This window comes from Pinus tabuliformis, chromosome 9 (assembly GCF_031772625.1).
Source record: "Pinus tabuliformis cultivar Carrire ecotype Pingquan chromosome 9, CPIR1, whole genome shotgun sequence".
NCBI classification, from domain to species: Eukaryota; Viridiplantae; Streptophyta; class Pinopsida; order Pinales; family Pinaceae; genus Pinus; species Pinus tabuliformis.
The window spans coordinates 286,467,889-286,481,887 of NC_142307.1; the positions used below are offsets into that span (position 1 = coordinate 286,467,889).

Consider the following 13,999-nt stretch of genomic DNA (forward strand, 5'->3'; position numbering starts at 1 on the left):
CTGTACCTATACACCTCACCTTCCATACATATTATTTTGTCTGAAAATATCTACTGCTTTTTCATATTGCTTGTGCATTTTCTCTATTTGCAAAATTTATTTTCCATATTGTTTCTGCTTTTTCCCTCTGCTTGCTTTGTCGTTGCAAAAGCCATGGAGGCTGTTTTCACTAGAGCAATAGCCAACATCATAAGTAGCGTTGTTAGCGTTGTTATTTCTCCACTAGTCCAAACCATAGATGATGTTATTCACGTGGAAAGAGAGACACAGTTTCTGCAAGAAAAGCTAAGTAGTGTCAGAGTCTTCTTAGATGACACGGTCAACCAATTTAAACATCAGCAAAGAATTATTCCTCCCCCTCTGAATGATGGGTTGGAAAGGCTCTGACTTTCCCTGCAAGATGCAGAGAGCGTCATACAACACTCCCGAAAATGGAAAGGTTGCTTAGATTGCCACTTCTGCAAGCCCAAATTGTGTGGAAAAATTAGAGAATGCAGATTAAATATCATTGAGCGCCGCAAAAATCTTGAAAATTCCATTTCAACCAGAAGTTCTACTCGAGGGATTGTTTCCTCTGAGCCACTTGAAGCAGGGGCATTACTTCAACCAGTACCGAAGTCTGGCTTTGTGGGATATGGGATAAAAGAAGCATAGATGTGGATAGATAGAAGGCTTGAAGATGCAGAAGATCATCAATTTTAGGTAATAGACATCATTGGCATGGGTGGAGTTGGCAAGACGGTGTTGCTGGGAATGGTCTTTAACACCCACAAGAAAGGTAATGTGTTTGAAAACGTGATTTAGTTAACTGTATCAGAAAAGTTTAACATTCAGGAGTTGCAGAGTGTTATTGAGAAAGAAATGAGTTTAAACCTGGGGATGGACTGTTCTAATGCTGAGAGCAGTTCTGCTGTTCTTGACGTGCGAAAGAGGGAGCTTTCTAATTATCTCAAGGAGAAGAAACTTCTGCTCATTCTGGACGATGTGTGGAATCAAATCCACCTGGAAGAAGAACTGGGAATCCCTTTGGGAAATTATAAAGGTAGTAGAGTGGTAATCTCTACCCGCAGCAAAGAAGTGATTCGAAAAATGGTGGCAAATGATGACTACATAAAGATAAAACCCCTATCCATGGAAGAAGGATGGGGATTGTTTGGTAGAATTTCCTTCGATGCAGGCCATGCTCCTACAAAAATTGTAGAGGATATTGCTAGAGAAATTGCAGAAGAGTGTAAAGGTCTACCTTTGGCAATAAATGTTGTTGCAGCAACAATGAAGGGTAATACTTCTAGTGATGAGTGGAGTTTTGCTCTAACTCAAATGAAAAATGTAGATCCTGATTTTTTAAAGTTGTAGAGTCGCACTGATGAAGACCTCTCTGGGTGAGTCAAACGGAGTTACGATCGTAACTTACAGAACTATTTTCTATATTGTGGTGCCTTTGCCGAAGATGCAGAGATTGAGGTGGAGCAATTGGTGGAGATGTGGATAGGGGAGGGATTGGTTAGTAGCATAGAAAAAAGCCAATTAATACTAGTAGGAGGCAGGTATGCAAATATTTTAGTAGAACATTGCTTGTTTGAGCACGTTAGCAATGATACTGTTATTGGCCAAAATAAGTGGATAAAAGTTCATGACATTCTTCGTGATATGGCACTCCATATTGGTGAAAAGGAAGAGAAATGTTTATTTAGAACAAGTCAAAATTTGGACCGGTTTCCTGCAGAACAAGTGATGGATGGTTGTAAGAGAATAGCAATTCACTATTATAATAATACTGCATTTATGCCCACAGATTTCAAACATCCAGCAACACTTGCAACTTTGATCTTAACCCAAAATGAGGGTTTAAGAGAAGTTCCAAATGGCTTCTTACTCAATCTCCCCTCTCTAAGGTTTTTGGATCTTAGTGACACCAATATAACATCGTTGCCAGAGTCGATGTGGCAACTCAAACAACTTGAGTTTCTAGGGTTGAATGGCACCAAAATCAATACTCTACCCGCCGAGGTATGCAATCTTTCTCGATTGCAATTTTTGCATCTTTGAGACTGTCGATGGCTAAAATCCTTGCCATGTACAATAGGAGAGCTGAAAAATCTCAAGCATTTAGATCTAAATGAGTGTGATTGATTAGCGGGGATTCCACGTGGGATATCTCAACTTACGTCATTGAAAAAGCTAGGCTTGTTGACGGGAAAGGTTGTGCTGGGAGTGGACGAAGGTGAGAGTGATATGTGCAATTTGAAGGATTTTATAAATTTTCCAAATTTGATGGAGCTCCGTATATATGTCAAAGCGGGAAAGACAATAGACGGAAAAATGTGGGTAATAAAAGTGGGTCCAATGGGAACTTGGTTGTAGATATCTAAATACTAAAACCTAATCTATCTAATTCCTCATTATCTGCAACATCATTTTCTTAATCACCAAGGGTTTCAAGAAATTAAGCCTAGTATAAGGAAGTTGTTTCTGCCCTGGAATTTTCAACACACTATATTAAGTCCATAACTTCAACATCCTGCCATACGATGATTATTTCTTTTGTCTCAATTAAGATAGTTACACAAATTCAACATCCCTTCCTAGGTTGATTATTTCTTTTGTCTTAATTAAGACACTTAACTATCTTATTTTTAATTGAAGATAATGAAGAAAAAAATTTGAGATAGAAAATATTTCGTCTTTAAAAATCATCTTAAACCACTCTTGTGTGTAGTAGTGTCAATATTAAGAAAACAATCACTACCCTTTCCTCTTGATTGAAGCTAGTATTTCCCCAATTAAAAACATGACTATGATTAGGTATCTCATGTATAAGTGGAAACCAAGAGGCTCCCCAAAATTTCTTCTAACTCTAGCCAAAACCCCCACCTTTGGCTTAAGCGAGGTTGGAATAAGGATGCCCAATCTTAGCTAGACCATAGGGGGTAAAGGAGGAGATCATCTTTGATGCAGGGTTACCCCCACTTATACCCACAATATGCATAAAAATGCATAAAGGATGCCCAATCTTAGCTAAACCATAGGGGGTAAAGGAGGAGATCATCTTTGATGCAGGGTTACCCCCACTTATACCCACTTACCTCCGAATCATTCCTCTCCTCTGTGTATTTCTTCAGAACTCCACCTTCTGTTTCTGCTGCTCAACTTCTTCTGAGTTGAATTTCTCTGTGAATTCCGACTTCAAAACTTCTCCAGAGCTTCACTCTAATCTTCCACTGGATTCTAAGATCCCTTTGTGATTCCTCTGAATCATTCTACTCCTCTACACATCCTTAAGAATTCTGCCTTCAAGCATGTTACAAAACCTACGAATTCACATGTAATTCAATGATTCAATATAGAATTACACAATCACACAATCCTGGAATAGACCTCTGTATAAACAAGTATAAACAACTGAATACATTCGATACGCTCTGTCCCTTACGTGCCTATTATTCAATATCAGCAGCCTCCCCTGAGCTCTACCCGTAGGCTTACATTTATGCCAGGAAGTTATGTTGAACTAATCCTCGTTGGACTCCTAAATCCTCTGCCCACTTCCAATTCATTAAATTCCTAAAATCTCTCTCTCTAGTTCCTCAAATCATGCAATTGTTTCAGAGTTGTAGTTGAATTTGAACTCTTGTCATTTATTTACCACTCAAGTTCTCATTTATTTGAGAGCATTTACATCTTCCTCCATTATCTAATTAAATCACTTAAATGACTAAATATTACATTATCTTGAGACTTAGGAAACTAAATCTCTAAAGATACATGACCTCCTATGTCTACCTATTTACGATGGTTTTCTCTTGTGTTGAATGCTCTTACATCAAACTCCCAAAGTAGAAAATATTCATGATATCCTGATCATGTGTCTTCTGATCTTGTCTTCTTGGATCCCATACTTTGCTTTGTAACTGCCCAAATGTCTTGTTCCTTTGCTGTTGCTGCCCTTTTGTTGTCTTTTGCTCCATTTTTTCCTCTTTGTCAATAAAGTTCATACTTTGATTTATTATGGTTCCTTCTTCTACCATGTTCCTCCATTTAAACTGCATCATCATCAGTTTTCACATTTCTTCAATCTCTGTCTCCAGTACATCCTTGGACTATTCCATGTTCTGCTTCTTACTTCTTCCCCTTTCTCTTTGCTTTAGGTTGTTGCTGCTATCCAATAGTTCTTCAATTTGCTCTTCTTCGTTTTGTTCTATTATTGTTGGTGCCTCCCTATCATCCTTACCATCTTTCATGATTGAATCATGACTGCCCAGCACTCTATCCAGCAATTTAAATTCTCTATTCCATGGACTAAATTCTTCCATAGAATTCTCTTCTTTCATGCTCATCTATGCCAAATCTCCTCTAGCATTTGCAACAAAACCTGCACTCCCAAAACACTTGTTAAAATAAAAAACATAAGGCTTTTGCGCCTTATCTCCCTTTGGCAACACTTCAGCTTGCTACACTGCTTCTTTCTCCTCTGTCAGCACATCAGTATGCTAATTTGAACTCTCAAAAGAATTCATGAGACTGTCCACTAGTATTTCTTCCACACCATCTGCTTTAATGATGTCTTCCTTCTCTTGTTCACTATAGTGAACTTCTACTTCTGTAATCATATTGTCATACTCTAAATTTTCCAACAAATATTCCAACAATGCAATTTCTTTGTGACACTTCGCAAGTAGTTCATCATCACTTATGTTTCTTGCATTTATACACAAATTATTAGTTTGGAAATCATAAGGTTCAACAGTCTCAACTTTTGCTTCACATATCAGCTCTTCAAACTGAATTTCACCTCCTTATTTCACAAGAACTTGTCCCTGTGTTGTCACATCTTCGAACATCCATGCTTTGTTAAGTTCCTTCTGCTGCAATAAGTCACTTCTTCTCTCATTTAAGTGACATTCTCCATCCTCCTTTACTTCAGTGTTTTTATCTTCTGAAATATATTTCTCCACACTTCTGACAACTTCAAAAGATTGTTTATCCTTTGATAAACACTCCTTTATTAGTGTTCTTTCTCCCTTTTCTAAGTCTTTTGCATAGACTTCTTCCTTCTTAACATCTTTCAGTAGATGTCCTTCTTTCTCAACAACTTCCATGGCTATTTCCATTGTTCCTATCATCATAGTGAACTGATGATATTTTACTATGTTTTCAGTTAACATAGTCTCTTTTTCAAGTTTTCCTTCAATCTCTTGTTGTTTATCTTCCCCATTAGCTATTCTTGTCTCACCATCTGCATTAACATTCTCCTGCATTTGTTCTGCATCCACAGACAAATTATCAATCTTAAAAGTATAAAACCCAGTGGTCCCACTTGATATTTCAGCCATCATATCTCCTCGCTGTTCTAAATCCTCGATATGATTCAAAAAAATTCAATGGTCTCCTCTTCAATCTCCTCAAGCCCTTCACTTGGTTGCTTGATATCTTTCTCCAACTGCATGCGAGACCTATCTATCTCATCTTCTTCCAAAACATAATTTAGATTTCATTTGTCTTCTTTCTCCTTTATGACAATATCAGCAAATTGTCCTCCACATGTTTCACCTGTAAACATACATAAATTGTTAGATTTAAAATCATCAGACCTTTTGGTCTCACTTGAAGTTTCAGTCTTCAAGTCTTGATCTTCAGTCAGCATCTCCTCATGTTGTTTTGAACTATCCCAATAATCCATGAGATCTTCACTTGATCTCCATTCTTTATCTTCAGTGTAGTCTTCACTTTCTCCCAGAAATCCTTCCTGTTATGATTCACAAATCGACTCTTCCATTTCGAACTCAACTTCCTTGAGTTTTCCCCTCAACCACTTTGCTTTCTTTTGTTGTAGCCTTCTCTGCATCTCATGCCACCTTACTACCTTCTTTCTCAATACCCAACCTAGTCTCTGGTCTTCTTCAAGTATCCTCCTTAATGCATCAAGTTGTTCTTTTAACTATACATTCTCTTTGTCAATTTCCTTTTGACTCATCTTTTTTCCATTTTCCTTGGCATCCTTTTTCTTTATCTTTCTTCTGTTGTGGCCTCTCTTTGAACCTTTGCTATGACTATCAGTAGTCATCTTCTTCTCCTCTTTCTTCATAAGCTCCTCACTCATCTGCAACAAGCCTCTGCAACAGCTAGTCCTCCTTGCTGTAATCTTACCTCACTAAGCTCTCCTCACACAGTCTTTTGGTAAGCATTGGTCCTCTTTCTGGAACCTCCTATTGAGCAACACCTTTTTCTCCTTCTAGGCTTCTGCAGTTTCTCACTCTATCTTTAGAACACTTCAGTTGTCCTCTCTATCCAATCTCTCATTGGATTCTTCAGGTTCACTGCCACTTCTCCTTCAGAGTGTTTTCCTTACTCTATCTTCAAGAACACATCTGGTTCTCCGCTCAGAACTTCTCTTGTTGTCACCTGTGTATTAGTACACATTCTCAATTTAAAACTAAACATAACATATTACCTCACCTTCAAGATCTCATCATGATCTTGTTTCACAATTCCACCTGTGCCATGTATGGATTGCCTCTGTCCCTTGCATCTACAAGTTCTACTACACATCACCTCTTTATGTGCCTTCTTTTGTCAGATTAGAATCTGATCCTTCCTCTTGCCTGCATAAACACCTTAACACATATTTTGTTCTCAATTCTTGCTCATAGAATTTCTTTGTTTTGTTTTAACCAATTGTTTCAACTTCAATTCTGCTCTGACACCACTATGATGCAGGGTTACCCCCGCTTATACCCAGAGTATGCATAAAATTGCATAAATACATCTGTCCTAGGTATTTGACTCACAAAGGAGTCAAAACTTCAAACCATACATGGTTAAGGCCCTTTTAGCCACAGTTCCTTTTATATCGGAACCAATCACCCTGCTAGACTTCCTATCGGAACTTAATCACCCCTCGAGCCTTTATCTAAGACTTTAATCAAAGCCTTGTTTTACAATCCTTCCTATCGGGACATTATAACTCATCATAACCTTCATTTAGGCATTCATAACCCTTAAACCGCATATATACAACCTTTCTCCTTTAAACACCTTGGTTAATACATAATTAACACATGAAAACCCTTCATCAGTTCTTTAATCCCTTTAACAACATTTACAAAGGAAAATACATGCAAATCATACCTTTACTGCTTTTGGTACGGTCCTGGCACATTTAACGACGATCACCTTTATTGCAATCGCTCATCGCTATAGTCCATGGTTAACATTAAACACAAGACTCGTCCCACTTCCAACTCTAATATGCGACTATCGGAACCATTTAACCCCTCTTTTCCATTATAATCGCTCGGCACAACATTTGATGCAATATAAATAAAATACACAGAAAACCCGCTCCGAAACACTTAGGCCGGAACTCAAAACCATTACATTCACAATTATAACTCTGTCGGGTTCACTCCTTCAGACCTCCCACAACACTCTGCCAATCATTCCATTCTCTGACACTTCCGATTAGTGATTGGTCTGATCTCCGATCGCCAACTTATCGTTATCAGCATTCCACCATATCGCATTATCGCACTAACTCTTTGACTTCCTCATTGCGATCTGCGATTAGTTCTAGACCGTCGACCTGAACCTTGATCTGGCGGTCCACACTCAATCGCATGATCGCAACTGCTCCATTTTGAAGGCCCGTTCCAATGGCTCCAAAGGATTTTGCCGATGTGACTCAATCCATGCCATTGATCTTAAAGATCAGATGGCTGCGATGCTACCGTACTTCACTTCTTCGCTACTCTATTAATAATATTTTTCTGCCATTTTCAATGGTTTTTTGTGGTTTTTCTCTTCTTCAAAAGCTCCCATTCTTCTGCTATTTCGCTGCGCACTCCTCTCCCTACTTATCTTCACATGTTCCTTTGGTTATTGTCTTCTTGGATACTTCAAATGGATTCAATGATCCATACGATTCCTCTGAATCGTTCCTCTCCTCTGCATATTTCTTCAGAACTCCACCTTCTGTTTCCGTTGCTCAACTTCTTCTGAGTTGAATTTCTCTGTGAATTCCCACTTCGCAACTTCTATAGAGCTTCACTCTAATCTTCCACTGGATTCTAAGATCCCTTTATGATTCCTCTGAATCATTCTACTCCTCTACACGTCCTTCAGAATTCTGACTGCAAGCATGTCACAGAACCTATGAATTCACATGTAATTCAGTGATCCATATAGAATTTACGCATTCACACAGTCCTGGAATAGACATATGTATAAACAAGTATAAAGAACTGAATACATTCGAGATCCTCTATCTCTTACGGGCCTTTTATTTTATATCAGTGGCCTCCCCTGAGCTCTGCCTGTAGGCTTACATTTATGCCAGGAACTTTTGTTGAACTAATCCTGGTTCGACTCCTAAATCCTCTGAACTGACTCCTAAATCCTCTGCCCACTTCATATTCTTTAAATTCCTAAAAGATCTCCCTCTAGTTCCTCAAATCATGCAACTGTTTAAGAGTTGTAATTTACTTTGAACTCTTGTCATTTATTTACAACTCATGTTCTCATTTATTTGAGAGCGTTTACATCTTCCTCCATTATCTAATTAAATCACTTAAAAGACTAAATATTACATCATCTTGAGACTTAGGAAACTAACTCTCTAAAGATACATGACCCCCTATGTCTACTTATTTACGATGATTTTCTCTTTTAATGCTCCTGCATCAATGTTGGAGAATAAAGATAATATTAAAAATATTATTCCTTCTAAATTTAAGGACAAGTTGTGGGATAATAAAGAGTTGGAGGGAAAAAAGAAGTTAAGGTATTATAAGAATGTGATCAACAACAATCTTAATAAACAGAATTATTTTCCTATCTTGAGCAATGCTAAGAAGGAAATGAACATTGCCAAGATAAGAACTAACTCTCAGGAGCTTCAAAGTAAAATTAGGCATTCGTCGATTTCCAAAACACCTTGGGACAAAGAGTTTGTCACCTTTGTGATACTAAGAGGGTTGAATATGAAAAACACTTTCTCTTGGATTGCCTAATGTTTAATCACATCAATTCTAATTTTCAAAATCTTTGCCACACTACCAACCTTCTTGACTTGTTATGTCAACAAAACTATGGTGATCTGGGAGCATTTATCTCTCTTCTCTTTGATCACATAAATAAAATGTTAAAGTTTCTCAATTCATATCTTTCTTTCTTAAGATCATATTGGCCATATTGGTTATAGTGAACCTTTTTTCTCATCATCATCATCATCATTGTCACTACCAACTTTCTTGACTTATTAACTCGACAAAACTAAGGTGATCCAAAAGTGTTTTTCTCCCTTCTTTTCGATCACGGAAATAAAATGTTATAGTGACTGTTAATCATCACATCACCATCATCATCACCACCATCATCACTGCCATCATCATATTTACTTATATGTTAAAAAAATAACACCAAATTATATAGTTAACTTGAAATTTAAATACATCTAATTTGTTTTTCTATTATAATAAATAAGTTCATAATTTTTTATTAGATTTTTTTTTAATAAACAAATTGGTTCAAGGATTTAAACCTAAGTATATTTTAGTCAATTTTCACTCCTAAAATTTTACATTACGCAAACTTTTCAACTTATCTGTAAAGCTATTTTTTTATAATTGAAATATTATAAATTTATATATTATTTCATAATCAAATAAATGGATATATTTTTATTTATTTATTTAACCTTTTCTTTAAATATCTCAATCGATATAAACATATCTTAGATATTTTTAATATTTAAATTAATATGAATTTACATATTTTTAATATTTAAATTAATATGAATTTATATATAATATAGTAATGTTTTTTTTTAACTTATTTTTATATATTAAAAAAATTTATTTATATTAACCTTTTCTTTAAATATATAAATCGATATAAACATATATTAGATACTTTTAATATTTAAATTAATATGAATTTATATATAATATAGTAATGTTCTTTTTAACTTATTTTTATATATTAAAAGAAAAACAATTCCATTAAATTTTAACCTATAATTTAAGTAAAATGATTTTAATTCAAATAAAATAAAGCATAAAATTTTAATTTCAAAAACCAATTTATTTATAATCAAATTTCATATTCAATTTCATTTATTTTAAAACATAAAATTGAAATATTAAAATTAAGTTAAAAAATATTACTCTAAACTATAAAAAATTAATATAATATCATATTAATTTAAATTCGGTTAAATAAATCATTATAAAATGAATATTAAAATTTTTAATCTTCAATAAATAAATAAAAATTGTTAACAAGCATCTCTAGAATAATTTGTTTGACAAAGAATATGATGATGATGATGATGGTTAACGTCCACTGACACCAAACTTTGGTGTATCGGACATAAAGAAATGAATTATTTAGTTTGATTTAAGATTTTATTCCTATACTCAAAAAGTTTGGAGAGAAGCCTACCGAGCTCACTGTAATTTAGACATCGTAAAAGGCTAGGAAGGTCAATATTTCAAGAAAAAATTTGAAACTAAAATCTAATGTGGTTGTATGCGGCACACTCTAAGTGGAAGTGATTTTCATCCTCGTTGTTCGTATTCTCACAGAGATGGTAGAACCTTTCCATCCATGGTATTTTAGGAACTGCCCAATTACCCATTTCATTATGGAGCTCACGAGAGTTCGTTGTAATCTTGGCTATATTATTTTTCTTCTTTGAGCTAGTTAAAACAGAGAGATACTTTTCATCTTATGGGGTGGGGTTGATGACCTCCTTATAATATCTTAATTTTCTTTAAGCTGCTAAATCTTTCTCACACCACATTTTTCTTTGAAGTTAGAAGTAACAATATTTTTAATGTTATTAATGTTTTGCAATGCAACATTCTCGTCGATCTCCCAATAGTTTAACGAGGCCCTAGTGTCTTTATACCAACCTCGTTTGATCCTTAAGTGGTTTTGGCTGGAATATCAAATAAATATATTATAAACCTAACATAACTCCAACAAAAAATAAACGTTTTCTTTCACTTTACTACAAGTTGTCACTGTTTTCCGTTGTACAGTTTCGCTTTTGCCTTTGCTTTTGTTGACATCCCAAGTCGATGTACTGATAGGAACATCGATCCGATGTGAGTGCGGTTGAAGCATGTACTGCCATGTCGTGTTTGTGTATGTTCATTTTGTTAGATTAGAGCATACATAACACACAACAGATTTATACTCAGAGACTTAGAGGGCAATAGCAAAGAATGATTTCAGAGACAAACAAATGGAGAAACAACAAGATTACTCAATCAGAAACAATGGAATAGATAAAACAATTACATAACAGGCTTGGGCCTTGGCTTGCAATCCTTGGCCAGAGAAATTACAAATTTATAGAGGCAGAAGAAGGATCTAGAATCTTGTATGTGATTCAGATGGAGATCTAGAAACTAATGGTGGTGTAGAAGGATCTAGAATCCTAGAGATCTAGAAATTAATGATGGTGTAGAAGGATCTAGAATCCTGGAGATCTAGAAACTAATGGTGGTGTAGAAGGATCTAGAATCCTAGAGATCTAGAAACTAATGATGGTGTAGAAGGATCTAGAATCCTAGAGATCTAGAAACTAATGGTGGTGTAGAAGGATCTAGAATCCTGCATGTGATTCATGAATTTGGCTTCACACTTAACATTCTCCCACTTGAAGCCAAATAAGAGTCATCAAGTCACACCGAGTCCTACCATGCCTCTACATAACTCATGTTTATTTCGTGGTAGAATCTTAGTGAGCATATCAACAGGGTTCCTATCTGTATGGATCTTTTCCAAGGATAAGGGTTGTTCCTCCAACACATGCTGGAACCAGTGGTACCTTAAGTCAATGTGCTTGGTTTTTGAATGGAATGTTGGGTTTTTCACCAAGTGAATGGCACTTTGACTATCATAATATAACACATACTTGTCTTGCTTCATTCCTATCTCTCCTAGAAATCGTTGGATCCACAACATCTCTTTACAAACTTCTGTTGCAGCTATGTATTCTACTTCTGTTGTAGAGAGGGATACTATTCTTTGTAGCCTTGACACCCAAGATACTACTTCACCTGCAAATGTGTACAAATAACCTGTAGTGGACTTTCTGGTGTCCATATTTCCAACCATATCTGCATCTGTAAATCCTTCAAGCATAGTCTTATCATGACCAAAACATAAACAATAATGACAAGTACCCTTGAGATACCTAAAAATCCATTTTAGCTTGCTAATGTTGTTTGTTTAGATTGGTAAGGAACCTACTCACTACTCCCACTGAATATGCAATGTCTGGTTGTGTGCATACCATGGCATACATCAAGCTGCCAACTGCTGAAGCATAAGGAATCTTTCTCATCTCTTCTTTCTCCTTGTCATCACTAGGACATAATTCAGTACTCAGCTTGAAGTGGTCTGCAAGGGGTGTACCAACTAGCTTGGCATCCTTCATATTTAACCTGTCAAGCACCTTCTTGATATATTTTTCTTGTGTCAGCCACAACCTTTTGTTTTTCATGTCACGCATGATCTGCATGCCCAATATCTGTTGTGCTGGTCCCAAATCCTTCATTGCCAATTTTCTACCCAAATATTTCTTCAATCTATTGATCTTATTCTTATCATGTCCAACAATCAACATGTCATCCACATATAACAATAATATAATATACTTTCCTTGATAATACCTCTTGATATAGACACAATGGTCAGTGTCCAACCTCTAAAAACCATGTTCCAACATGAATGAATCAAATTTCTTGTACTATTGTCGAGGTGCCTATTTCAACCCATAGAGACTCTTCATCAACCTACAAACAAGGCCTTCTTTGCCTCTTTCTATGAAGCCTTCTGGATGCTCCATATAAATTTCTTCCTCCAATTCACCCTGAAGGAAAGCAGTTTTTACATCTAACTATTCACATTCTATGTCTAAAGTAGCAACTAGACCAAGAATGACTCTAATGGATGACATTTTAACAATAGGTGAGAAAATTTCAGTGAATTCGATACCTCCTTTTGGGAAAAACCTTTCACCACTAGCCTTACTTTATACCTTTCCTTCTTTTCGTTACCTTCATGCTTAATCCTGTAAACCCATTTGTTTTGTAGAGCATTTATTCCTTTTGGGAGGTTTACCAACTCCCAAGTTTTATTTTCCATCAAAGATTTCATTTCTTCTTCCATTCTTTATTATGCTTAACTTTACAAGCTTCTTGAAAACAATTAGGCTCACCTTCATCAATCAACAAAATATAGTTTGAAGGAGGATACCTCTGTGAAGGCTTATGAGGCCTAGAAGATCTGCGAACCAATTGTGGTGGTGCATTATCAAGTTGAATCCCCTATAAGGGTTCCTGCAAAATTCCTTCTTGTTGTTCATCATTTTCCACTTGTTGTTCTTGATGCTCCTGAATTTGGTGTTCATTTTCTTGCATTGGTGGGATGTTTTCATGCTGATCTTCAAACCTGTCAATAACCTTCTTGACCTCTAACTCACCTACAGTCCTCTTGAACATTTCAGACTCATTAAATATAACATCCCTGCTTCTAATGATTTTATGTTTGACTGGGTTCCATAGACGATAACCAAAATCTTCATCTGCATATCCCCAAAAAAGGCATTTCATAGATTTATCATCTAGATTAGTTCTATTTTCTTTGGGAATATGTACAAATACTTCACAGCCATAGATTTTCAAGTGAGAATAATTCAAATTCTTATGAGTCCAAAATTTTTCAGGGATACGGCCATCCAAGGCTGCAGTTGGAGATCTATTTATGAGGTAGCAAGCAGTCCTGACTGCTTCAGCCCAAAAATTCTTCTCCAAACCAGAATTAGAAAACATACTTAACACCTTTTCCATTATGGTGCGATTCATACTTTCTGCGACACCATTCTGTTGAGGAGTACCAGGCACAATCTTCTCATCCTTTATGCCAAACCTGTTACAATATTCCTTAAATGCATTTGAGCAATATTCTCCACCATTATATGTCTTAA

At 35.9% G+C, this 13,999-nt stretch overlaps 1 protein-coding gene across 1 annotated transcript; it reads left to right on the forward strand.

Moving 5' to 3' along the window:
- The first annotated feature begins 879 nt into the window (after window positions 1-879).
- Window positions 880-1,356, forward strand: LOC149148293 (putative disease resistance protein At5g05400). The gene has a single exon (XM_089442132.1). It carries the CDS (start codon window positions 880-882, stop codon window positions 1,354-1,356), a length of 477 nt encoding a protein of 158 aa, XP_089298258.1.
- Window positions 1,357-13,999: the final 12,643 nt, after the last annotated feature.

Excerpts from the sequence above, each read along its gene's own strand:
- LOC149148293 (XM_089442132.1), top strand. The coding sequence starts at position 880 with ATGGACTGTTCTAATGCTGAGAGCAGTTCTGCTGTTCTTGACGTGCGA.